Raw genomic sequence first — 12,678 nt, forward strand, 5'->3', positions numbered from 1 at the left:
CTGGTGCTTGGCGGCATTCAGTTCTGAGGTTGGTGTATGCTGATGTCTACTTTATTCCCGATGTCTGTTTATGACCAGTGCACGCTGAGTGATGTGCGGTGTCACACGTACTTCGCAGAAGCATGTAAACTTTTGTAGGTGGACTGGATGTACGAGTCAGCCAGAGGCAGACTACTTCCTAATGTGATGAATACTGCAGCATATAGAAGAGAAGGGCATCTATGCTTATGGTAAGATTTTACACAACTATTCTATCTCCCTGTTCGTTTTGATCTTTGCAGGGGCTGGAATTATAAAAAGTGTATAAAGGAAAATTGTATGGTGGTATGCATTGGCAGGGTATTTGGTTAGTGGAAGGACTGTAGTGATTGTGTCCTAATTTTAGCCTCCCATTGACAAAGGTCAGGCCTGCACCTTAAGTTAGAGTAGTTGAGATGCTCCAGTTCCCCCCATGCTTGAGATGCCAATAGCATGGGTGACAGCCTCAGCTAAACTATTCCAGGCATCAGTCTAATACTGAGACCCAGTATAGCCCTCCTGTAGGAGCCTCTGGCTGTACTGCTTATGAAGGATATCCTGAAAAATCTTGGACTCCTCCTCACACCACCCCTGTGCTCAGCTTTTCCAACCATAAATGTCTCACCGTTAAAGATCTCAGGAAAAAATGACAGGAAATTGGTCCCCAAATAACTTCTCATCCTTCAGCCTCTCTGAAGTGACAGGCACAAACAGGTACCTCATTTGCCTGCAGGAAACAAAAATAATACGACATAGGTACTTTAATACTATGATTCCAATGGCAATTTAAGGTATGAAACAATGGCAGCCCTCCATCCCACTGTGCTGAAATTATCTGCTCCAGTGACTCCATCTTCAGATGTGTAATTATGGGATAACAATTCTCTCAGTCCTTATCTGTTATCTGCACTTCAGGTGTGCAGAGCTACCCACAGATGCTCAGGCATGTGCATAGCATCTTGTAGTAATCTTCATGATGCTTACCAGGTTTGCTCGTCATGCAAATTGAGCGACTCTGATACAATAATAAGATGAGCCCTAATTTGTATAATTATGCAAAGAAGGGTGACATGATGACAGGAAGAGACTCTCATCACTCTATGAAGAAGCACATACTACTAGCAGGGGTGCATTCAGTGTAATTCCTAGTAAATCAAGCTCCCTTCTTCACCTGTGCAACTAATAACTGCCCCTGCCCTTTTTATTTTTTTAGTCAGTTTGCCTATGTGTATGCCCAGCCTGGTGACAGTTTTCCACATAATGTAATATTTTTGCACATCTGTTTTATATATCATTTATCTATCTGTTTACATACTAGTTCTGCATATATACTTTACATACTTGTGTTGTGTTTATTTATTTATGGGGTAATGTCACCCAATACTGGACAAAGGAGCACATATAAAAGTCTCTTGCAGATACATGTTTGCAATAGCTGCAGTAACTCTCTATCATCATAAACTACCTTACTCTCCATGAATGTCAGTCTAAGGCTGTGAACAGATCTAAAGCAATACAGCATCACAGTACAGCATTTGAATGTCTCTGATTTGTTCTGCCATGTTGTTTAGCCTTATTATCATATGTAACACTTCATTATGCAGTCATTAGACTGGAGGGACAAGCTTATTTCACAGAAGATGTCTCTGCTCTGGAACAGACCTCCCCCTTCAATGTAAAACAAAACTCATCCCTGTCCATATTCAAGCACAACATGGATCTATGGACAGGAAATAGAACATTTACCCCATGACTGCCTAATGTGCTAATAATGGACAGAGGCAGCTCATAAATGCTTTATCCTATCCATGGGTTCCAACAAATTATCTATGGTATGATCCCAGTTATTTTCACTAGTGGTAATATATAATTATTGACCATGGAATAGGTAAGGCCAGTCTAACACTGAATAGGAGAAGTTAATTCAAGCACAGAAAGGGAAATTGGCTAGGCTTAAAATGCCCCACCAGGAGGGTTAGCTTATTACTTACACATGAACCTATCAGCATATAACATGGCTGCCTGTCTTATATCAGCTGGCTACACACCATTCTCATCACCGCTTAGCACACAAATTCACTTAGCACTATACGGCAAAGTTTTATGAATCTCACCTTCAAACAATTATTAAATATTCAAAAACAGTACATATGAATACATTTAAAAAAACAGACTCAGGTTAAGGAGAGAAAAAAAAAGAGGGAGTTAGATTATACAGAGTAAGTCACTGTAGACTGGATATCATCTGGACATTAGTAAACACAGCCATGTAAGAGACAGGATTAACTTCTGTGGAGTTATAGGTTTATAGGTTCATAAATATCTACTAGGCTATTAATCTGTGAGTATCTTAAGAAGCCTAGCCTTAAATTATCATGGTACTTTTTAATCCTTATATTTTACATATTGGTGCTAAACTGGAGGTGAATTTGTGGTTACTTAGCTATTTATCCAAATTACATTTGATAAGAGTAAGATAAAAACTTTGCTTCTGTTCGAGAAGTTTGGTATTATCTACCCAGCTAGGTATGCACACAGATGAAAATGTGTGAAAGAATGTTTATTTTTTCCTGGAGGTGAGAGAGAATCAGTTATTAGGGTTCTCATCTGTGGAAGGTGCTGAGTTATGAGACATGCTGTTTAGTCTAACAGTTGCATTCATATTGCTTTTTAGGAAGTGCATGAACTGAGGTCTGCAAACTAAGTAGTTAGCACATTCAAATGGGTCCTGAGAAAGTGACTGCTGTAGTTTGGGGGCAAGGACTAAGAAGCTATAACTATAACTATAACAATGCAGTATGCAAGAAGGTATTTGTAGAGACAGGCCACTTATAGTTTGGCTCCTGAGGTTATTGGTTGGAGTTGCTGCAAACAGTTTTTAAGTGAGAGGGGAGAATGAGTCTGGTTGAAATACTTTGAAAATAAGGAGCTAAGGAACAATATTGGCTCTGGCTTGTTCTGGAAGCAACTTAGCCTTAGTTAGATTGAGACAATGATGTTTATTTTTTTTAATTTCTCCAAGTATTTTGAGTTTCTAATACCATGAAGGCAATGGACCCCATTCCAAAGTATGTTTAAAGTTCATGAAATTAGTATTGCTTCAGTCTTTGATATTAGCCAGAAGTGCTGGGACCAGCAGTGAGTTCAGTATTGACTTGTTCTGCAACTCATACCAAGTTACATGTAATAGTAACATATCTAAGTACGATTGTAAATGATTTTTTAATTAACTCATTGCTCCTACTACTGTTGGAACTGTCTGGGTATCCTTCTTCCACATTGCCCTCATTTCTGCCTGCATTCAGTCCTGATCACCCTAAGGTTGTTCCAAGAGCTTTCTATAATTACAACGATATTTATGCATTTTCCCTCATTTCTTGCCTTCTCATCTCATCCTTCACCTTATATTCTTTTTCTTTTGTTTTATTTTTTTGGCACATTCAGTTGCTGCCTGATTTTTACCCACTCCTGGTTTGATTTCCATTCCCACTTGACCCCATATGCTTCTGCTAAACTAAGCAAGGAAATCATCTTAGACTTATTCTCCTCATGTTTTAAAATTTTAACTACATTTAGGTCTTGTGAGCTCAGCAGATATGTATGCAGTCCTACGATTGCAGATCTATACATGTAATCAATTTTGAGGAGGCCCATACCTCCTTCAGAATGGGGAATATATAGTCATGGTATACACTTGTTTGTGTCTTTCGGCCTTTCCCGGTTAGGGATCGCCACAGCGGAACTCCGGTCCGCTAATGATTGGTAGTGGATTTTAACATACTGGGTTACCAGTCCTATTGCACATCCTTCAACGAAGGCACCCCCATTCACGTATGCCTCCAGACTGAAGACACCCTAGCTGAGAATCGAACAGGACAACGTCTTGCTATGAAGTGACAACACTACCGCAGCACCACCACCGCAGTTCATGGTATACATTGATTTTTATAAACCATTTGGTAAGCATCCTTCTTGTTTTCCTGTCCAACTGATCCAATACCTTTTAGGGCCAGTTAATCACCCCAAAACTGTAAGGACAGGAAGTGTAAATTGGTTTATAGCTTGGCCTTTGTTCCTAGATGTCAGTGCTGTTTTCAGTATTATTTTATTCTTCTAAAATATTCCTTACTAAGTTTATTTGCATGTGTTCATGTTTTATTGTTGCTCTTTCATCAATTTCCAAATATGTATACACTCACTCCTGCTCAAGTTCTTTTATATCACATTTCTGTCGCAGGCTGATGTTTTCTTGGTGCTTCAGCTTTCCTGCGTTAAAGGTGGCTTTTGCACATTTATCAAGACCAAATGGCATTCTTATATCATCTTAAAAATTTTTGACCACTTGCAGTTGTGCTTTCATTTCCTCATCTGATGAACTACATAGAGTTTTAAATCATCCACAAAAATAAGATGAGATGTCTTTGCTGTTTTCTTGGAGCCAGATTTTAGCCATGACCTAATCTGTTAAGTAGACAGCTTAATGGATTAAAGGCAAGACAAAAGATAAGTAGTGACAAAGAGTCACCCTGGAATATCCCTCTTTGAATTTTCATCCCTGGAGTAATAATTTGTCCTTTATCATGGCTTAACTGCAGAGTAGTTTGCTACTGTTTCATGGTCACTGTAATGCAATCGATCACTTCATACATTTTAAGCACTATTTTATCCATGAATGTGGGATACAGTCACATGATTTTTTGTAGTCTATCCATGCCATACTTAGATTCTTCCTCTTTTCAGTTCTCCACTGTGACTAACAAATGATTCGTTTTCCATATGCCTTTATTTTGTTACCCTTTTGTTCTATTGCCATGATTGAGTTTTCTTCTGAATGACTACAAATTCTGTCATCAATTCCAGTGTAAAGAGTATACGTCATCTGAAGGCAAGTTATTGGTCTGTAATTTTTAGGTTAGCTTGCAGGTATATTCTTAAGTAGAATTGTTTTACCTGCTATTAACCAAGTTGGTGTCTGTTTGGAGTGGGCATATGAATATTCTTACTCATGTGTAAATCTTCATATAAAGATATTAATATGTTTAGCCAGAAGTTATGTACTGCATCTGGGCCTGAGGTTGTTGAATTAGGAGCTTTTCTTAACTTTGTTTCAATTTCTCTGACAGTTTTATTTTACTCCATTTCATATCCTGTACATTTAAACTTCTTATTGTTTCTTTCACTTCTTCTATCCATTCAGCATCTTTGTTATGTTCGAAAGGATTTCATATATATTTCACCAAAATGTATCTATTTCTTCCTTTTTGATGGTGTTTTAATTCTTTTTGCCTTGTTTCCTAATTCTCTATAAAACTTTTTTGGGTCATCAATAAATTGCTTATTTTTTTCGTTTTCATTTATATTTATCTGCCTATCTTCTAAGTCTTTCTGCCTGTAGTAATATTTTTAGTTTATTTGTGATAGTGCGCAACAGATCCTGATCTGTTCTAATACTGCACATTGCTTTTATCACGTCTGTCTTTGAGTATTTTTGTTGATCTGCTCCCTCTTCTATACTCTAATAGTGACACTTCTCATTTTAACTGCTTTATGGTTTTCTCTATTTCATAATTCCATGATGACATCTGGTTTCTTCCTTTCCTTTCCCTTACTGCCCTGTTTTTGTGATAAGATTTTATCTGTTATTAATTTAGCTGCACAGTACTATATCCCATTTACTTCTGTTATATCACATGAATTTCTGTAAACAGTCCTAATTACTATATCAGTTTGTTTTATCAAACTTCTAACTTTTTGGGTTTCATTGACTTTCTGTAAACTATTTCTTTCATTGACCTTAATATGTCTGTTCATCTCTAATTAAATCAAGCAACTCTTCTCTTAGATCACTTTTTGGTAAACTGAGGGCATATTCTTTGTTCATTTCCTGCAAGCATTCTACATTAAGTTCCAGAGCATCTTTCTGCGCCACATTCTCTTCAGTTTCATCCTGAGTCATCCTTTGCTTCTTCATATGGAAACTCACTGGCCTATCAATCCACCATATTGACTGCGTCAGAGTTGCCAGAGTTTCTTGTTCCTTCCCTTGCCGTACAACTCTGACTGAACTTTGTAATGGTTTCCTGTGGAAGACTGCAAAGCTTCTTCATATGGAAACTGATCAGATGCTTCCTACTACACTGGTTTCTCTTAAATTTGGATATCCATTGCTGTATCCTACTGTGGTATTATCAGAGTTAGATTTTTTTACACAAAATCCTTCACTTCGCTGGTAATCTGTAGCCTGTTTCTATTTCTTTAACTTCTCCATTACTAATCCTCTTTTCTATGTTCCTCCTTGTTTTCTTATTTTTTGTATTTGACTTTTTTTCACATCTGGATGTTTTTGTCTGTATTTCTCTTCAAATATCTTTGGTGTTGCTCTTTTTGTAATTGAATAGTTTTGTTTTTTCCTTTGCATAAATATTGGACCATATTAAGTCTTTTTCATTCCAATGTCCATATTTCTTCTTCAGATGTCTCCTGCTCCTCCTGTATCTCCTTACTTGGGGGACTTGTACCATCATGCTGTGGTATAACCTGTGTTAGACTTTCTACACTAAATCCTTCACTTTGCAGTATTCTATAACTTTAACGTCTACTTTTTTAACTTCTACGTTACTAATTTCTGTTCTACATTCCCTCTGTGTTCTCATTTTTTGCATTGTGTAATTTTCAATATCTGGATGCTTTTGCCTGCATTTCTCTTTAAATATATTTGGGGCTGCTTTTTTTCTATTGATTAATTTGGCTTTCTCCTTTGCATAAATATTGCACCGTATCAGATCTCTCTCTCTCATTCCCATGTCCGTATTTCTTTTTTATACCTTTCAAAAATCTATACATTTTGTTCTGCTTCTATTTGTTTTAACTTCTACTTTACTAATCTTCTGTTGTACATTGCCCCTTTATCTTTTTTATATTGTAAAAGGCCTGTATTTTTCTTCAAATATCTTTGGAGCTGCTTTTTTCATATTGATTAGTTTGGCCTTCTCCTTTGCATAAATATTATACCATAACAGATCTCTCTTTCTTTCCCAGGTCCATATTTCTTTTTTACACCTTTCATAAATCTCTAAGTTTTATTCTTTATATATTTGCACTTCTTCAAATCATTCCTTTTTCCAAATGGCCCAAGGTTTCTTGGACTATATATTTTTCATAAATCTTTTGTATTAATGAACACAAATTTAAATTTGAAGCTTTTGACCGTTTTTCTTCTGCAAGTATTTTTCTTTCCTCTAATTTGTCAATCTTTTTGTACATCTTCTGTCTGAAAAGTCTGGGCTTCTTGCATAATAGTTACAATACATAATTTCTTTCTTATTCTCAATAGTCTACTCTGTTATCTTTATGGCCTTTTTTTTGGCCTGCAAGTTTTTGTGGACTGCTACTTCCTTATACAATGGGGGGGGGGGGGGCATCCTCTCTCTGAATGTAGCTTAGCCCCATTGACTTAATGTTTCCATGTCTTGAGGATTCTATACTGTCATTTTTTCCAGTCCTGGCACCAGTGCCCCTACCAGGATTGGGAACTGTTTAATCCTGGATCTTGTGTGCCCAGCTATCTTCTTTATTTTAACCTACTTCTGTCCATGAGATATGCTATATAAAATACAGTCTGTATATTAGTGTCATCTTGGTGATATTTTGCCAAAAACAAGGTCCACCTTGTGAAGTTGCTACCCATACCTCTCAACCTCTTAGTGCAAGAAATTTGGACAAAGCCATAAATAAAAGCGGAACAAAGGCCCAAAAATAGGGACATTTTTTGAATATTGTTTTTACAAACTTAGAAAGTTGATAGAACAGGTTTTGCATTAGCATGAATTTTCTGAAGGATATGAAGTCTAAAACTCAAACGTTTGTCATCATTTTCTAACTTCAGTTCTTAATGATTTGCTACTTATTTGCCAGAAAAATACAATGTTATGAAAAAAATGACCAAAAATATAAGGCAGAAGTCTGGACAGTCTGCAGAAATCTGTACAGCTGAGAGGTATGGTGCTCACCAAGACTTGAGGATGAATTCAGTTCTAGCAATACCACTCTCCTTCACTTGCTGATTTATCATCCATCCATTCAGCCCTTTATTCTGAGGGGAGTTTGACATGAGAGTTTAAAGGTGGTTGAGCTTTTTGCAGAGGCAAACAATGGGAGTCTGTACTCAAGTTGTGTAAAAAGGATACCCTTGCTTAGAACTGCTCTGGAAGGGGGAGAGAGGAAATTAAAAACTTTATTGGCCCAGAAAAGTAGGAAGTTGATCTTAGCTCACAGCTTTTCAATATGTTGTTGATGTTAATGGAGTTGTCTAATCATATTCCCTGTTATCTAAAAGTTGTTGTAGATTCAATTAAATTATTGTCAATGACTATGATTGGGAGGATTTGGCTAGTCCTTTTTTGGGTATCAAACAGCATGGCCTTGGATTTCTTTAGTGTTGAGCAACATTTTTTAGAGTCTACAGCTGATGTAGGTCTTTTTAAAATTGCGTTTCAGTGGATGTTTGAGAAGGATAAGACATATGGCTATATTATCTGCATATATATATATATATATATATATATATATATATATATATATATATATATATATATATATTACCCTGAATGAACTATTGGATAAGGATGTCTTTGAACCAAACTGGGAATTCATGTCTGACATCAATGTCCAGAAGATGCAGAAGTAGAAATGACTGGTCCATCATGTCAAAGGATGATGTCAAATTAATACATACAACTCTGGTCAGATTTATCCATGTTGGGCAAAATGTCATCAGTCAGCATTGAGCATTCTATTAGGGTACTTCTCCATGGTAGGTAGGATTGATAGAGGCATGAAATGACTGCAGACAGTGGGCCTGGGCACTTTGGTTATAGGTCCGATAAAGGAGGATGTTCAAAGAGCTGACAAATTGCTGGTGATGAAGCAGAGGTTATTAATGTAATCTCTGCAGTAGTAAAGAACTCAAGGACAAATATTGTCTAGTTCAGGACAGTCAAGTGGATTTTGTTCAGATATGGATAACACTTCCTTAGCAGTGATTTGAGAGATGTAGAAGAGTGGAATGAATTTGGGGTTGGGGGCATAAAGTAGTATCTGTGTGTGTAAGGGAGATTGAGGGAAGGTTAGAAAACTCTCTGAGGATGTCAGATTGGGTAAGGTCTTCAGAATGTCAAAATACGAAGCTTAGATTGGAGACTTTCTTTGGGGGGATCTTCCAGTTATACTGTTCCAGAATTATTTAGTTAAGTGAAGGAGGGAGATTTGATATGATTGCAAGTGTTTGGCTTTGTGTCTATAGATAACCTGTTTAGTGTATTCCCCAGAGACTTGTAATGGTCACAGCTGCTGCATGTGTGGGGTTTTGTTTCCAATATTTCCCATGCTTTGTCAGACAATTTCATGAGACATTTAAGTTCTTTGGTAAGCCAGTTGGTGTTAAATACCTTTAGCAGTGTAGAGATGATGGAGTAGTAAATATCCTTAAGAAGAATATAAGACGTTCTAAGAACTTGTCAGCAGCCGTGTTAGCATCAGAAATGCAAAATAATGGGAAACAATCAATACGGGAAACAAGGGAATGTAAAATGGGGAGTTTGTGTGTAGGCATAGACCTAAAGGATATTTTTCTGTGAGTATTTGATTTTAAAATTTTGCAATGTAATGTCAATAAGACAGTGTTCACTGGAGGTAAGGGGTGAATGGCAATACAGGATGAAAAATTATTATCAAGTTTAGTAATGATTGGTGATTTGATATTAGGTTGGGCCTGGTGTGGTTGTCCACTAATTGGAGTAACTTGTGTGTGGCAAGAAATTCAGTCAAATGATGTTTTATTGGATTAGACAGGTTTAGGTCAAAGTCGTCTGGGATAATGTGTTATTTGGTTTGAGAAATATAGTCAGTAGAGTTTTAAATTTGGTCAGCAGTGGTGGTACAGTGGTTAGCATTGTCTCCTTACAGCAAGAGGTTCTCTGGTTTGATTCTTGGCTTGAGCGCCTTCTGTGCTGAGTCTCATTGTCCTCCCTGAGATCGAGTGAGTTTTAAAGACATGCAGTAGGTGTGCGTGTGTGCGCTTTCTGTGAATGTTGGGTGCTAGGCTGGCAACTCAACAACGTAAAATCTCCACTGCCAATCATTCTGTGGATTGGTGCTCCACTGTGGTAACCCCTAACAGGAGAAGCTGAAAGACTTTTTAGTAGATTTTAAAATTTGTCAAGTGATGTTGGGGGTGGCAGGTAGTCAAATACCAGGTATAGCTGCTATAAAGATATAAATGGAAGTTTGATTAGGAGGCAGTTGAGGTCACCATTAATGGAGAAGTTATCTTTGAACTAATTCTGAATTAAATACACCATTCTGGAAAAGTGTTACACTTTTACTCCTTCAAAGTGTACCCAAAACCTATGTCACCAGGCAATGTCTTCCTCACTTCACAATTGCTTGCCAAATGAAGTCAAGCTGATCATGAAACTGAAATCAAAACTCAGTGGTAAGGAAGTTAGTTTATAACACAATTAGGTATTGCTCTGCTTTGTATTAGTTTGAACTGGGAGGTGGTGAAGGGGTATTAAAAGTTCTCATCCAGTTATTGTCCCACTCATACTCTGAGCCATTTATTGTCTTGTTGCTCCATAATATCAAGCTATCCAGCTTTGAATATAGAAAACCAGGGACACACAATGAACATCCAGGGACATTACACTTAGAAACTAAACTTGTATGATAGTAGTGCCACAGCCTCTTCTGAGATTTTCAGCTGCAGCTTCTATGGATATTTTCCTTCCATTTGGTACAAATAAGCATGTATCCAACAAGGAGAAATTAACTAATATATGCATAAACAGTAAATAATGCTTTAATGTACAACATCTTTTAATAGCCATTTTAACTACTGTGCTGCCATGAACCCCTTTCTGATAAACAATGAAAAACAAAAGACATTTTCAATGTCTGCAGTTAGCATGATAGGTGATGGAACTTAATGGAAAAATCTCAGTTCATCAAAGTTACGAGAAACACTAAATCCATTCTTTATATTGGTTCACTTCGTTTTTCAAAACGTTGCATCTAAATTCATTGCATATATCTGCAAGTATCTGTAGCTCTCCTTAACTTACCTCTAGCTATGGCACAGTCTTCACTGAGACTTATTCCTCAGTCTGTGTCATTACAGCATTAGCTGCATGGAGCTGAAGGGTGTCTTAAATTTCTAAAGCTATCTGTCACATCTTCCAATGTATAGTCAGTATAGTCTAAACATGTTCTAACCTTGTCACACACAAAATATGCACCTTTACCAGGATGTTTTCACAGATGCTGTAAAAGAACATTCTAATGTTAAAATGCTCTTTTCTGTTTCATGACACTGCTTGTTAGATATACGTGCCAGTATTTTCTCTCAGTCAACAAGACTCTACAACTGTGGGATTACACCTCCTCAGCACATCAGTTATGCAACAGGATATGTTGACTGAAAAGAAAATTCTAGCTCAAGCATACCTAACTAGCATGGAGTACAATAAAAAAGAACACAGCACATGCTGTGCAGTCTGTTTTACTACAGCACATATCATGTAAATCTTTTCTGACGTGTAGAAAGACAACATTTAGACCAGTGCTCAGATTATACAGAAATACAGAAAGCATCAGCGTGTATGACATCATTGGTACCACCTGGTATGCACATTATTCTGTTGCAGGTATGAAACAGAAACTTAACTTGTATTTTATTTTTCACCTGCTCCTGACACAGCCAGCCTTATGCCTGGCTCAGGCATCTTGAATTTCCTTGAAGTATTTAAATTCACCATCATTACTGCAAAATTACTGTATACATCCCTTACACTTTCTATGGAAATGAACACTTTTCTCATGTTACCCACACCTACATTGTGTTTTAAATTTTTCAGCTGTGTGCAAAGACATAATTTCTTTGTTGTATGAACTATACGGTTGCTAAACCCACACACTATGCACATGAAAAATGAAATTCTGCTTAATTAGCAGTTGAACAAGGAAAGAGTTCTGTTTTGACTTACCGGGACAACTTTAAACATCATCAGATTAACGTAGAGCTGGAAGCAAAGGAAAATGAGACATTACTTTAAGGTAAGATAACTTTGCAACAGGTTCAAAATGCTGCTACATAACAAAAGATCATCTTATTTAAACAGTGATTCCTCCTACATTACCTACTGTGATTGGCAATAATATTACATATAATTGGACATAGAAGCTAAAAATGGGCAGAGTCTAAGCCTTTTGACAGAATCAAATTATGTCCTCACATTTCAAATTAATGTTCATATCTCTGGAACCATAGGGGGTTCCAAGGAAGTATAAATGGCAAACTCTTCAGCACAAACTAGTTTTATAGTGGTAGTATTCTTTAGGTTCTAGGTCTTAAACCAAATTTTATGTCACAATAAACACAGTAACTATTATGTTTGTAATATTTTGTAAACAACTTACAACATCTCAGCAACAACTCAAGTTACACACATACTGTCAGCAATATTTTATTCATCTAGCCGATAGCTTTCATAAAATGCTAAGGAGTTCTGTCTGTGTTACTTTGTTGTTGAGATATTTAGAAAAATGTGAAGTTATATCTATAAAAATTAATATTGTAAAAACGTCAGTTAATATCTCTTTCCC

The 12,678-nt window shown here is 36.8% G+C and overlaps 2 protein-coding genes across 6 annotated transcripts in view; one reads left to right on the forward strand and one right to left on the reverse strand.

Moving 5' to 3' along the window:
- LOC122817037 (transient receptor potential cation channel subfamily C member 4 associated protein) overlaps window positions 1–12,678 on the forward strand; it is a gene marked incomplete in the record, with an annotated part of 2,826,501 nt that overhangs the window by 811,355 nt on the left and 2,002,468 nt on the right.
- The window catches only part of ENG (endoglin), a 730,651-nt gene that overhangs the window by 179,631 nt on the left and 538,342 nt on the right, over window positions 1–12,678 (reverse strand). For all 5 annotated transcript variants that reach the window (XM_044090171.1, XM_044090170.1, XM_044090172.1 and 2 more), the window contains exon 11: window positions 12,060–12,095. In XM_044090171.1, the coding sequence (XP_043946106.1) occupies window positions 12,060–12,095 (36 nt within the window). The remainder of the gene's footprint in view (window positions 1–12,059; window positions 12,096–12,678) is intronic.

Source organism: Protopterus annectens, chromosome 12.part0 (assembly GCF_019279795.1).
Source record: "Protopterus annectens isolate FY-2018-M chromosome 12.part0, PAN1.0, whole genome shotgun sequence".
NCBI classification, from domain to species: Eukaryota; Metazoa; Chordata; order Ceratodontiformes; family Protopteridae; genus Protopterus; species Protopterus annectens.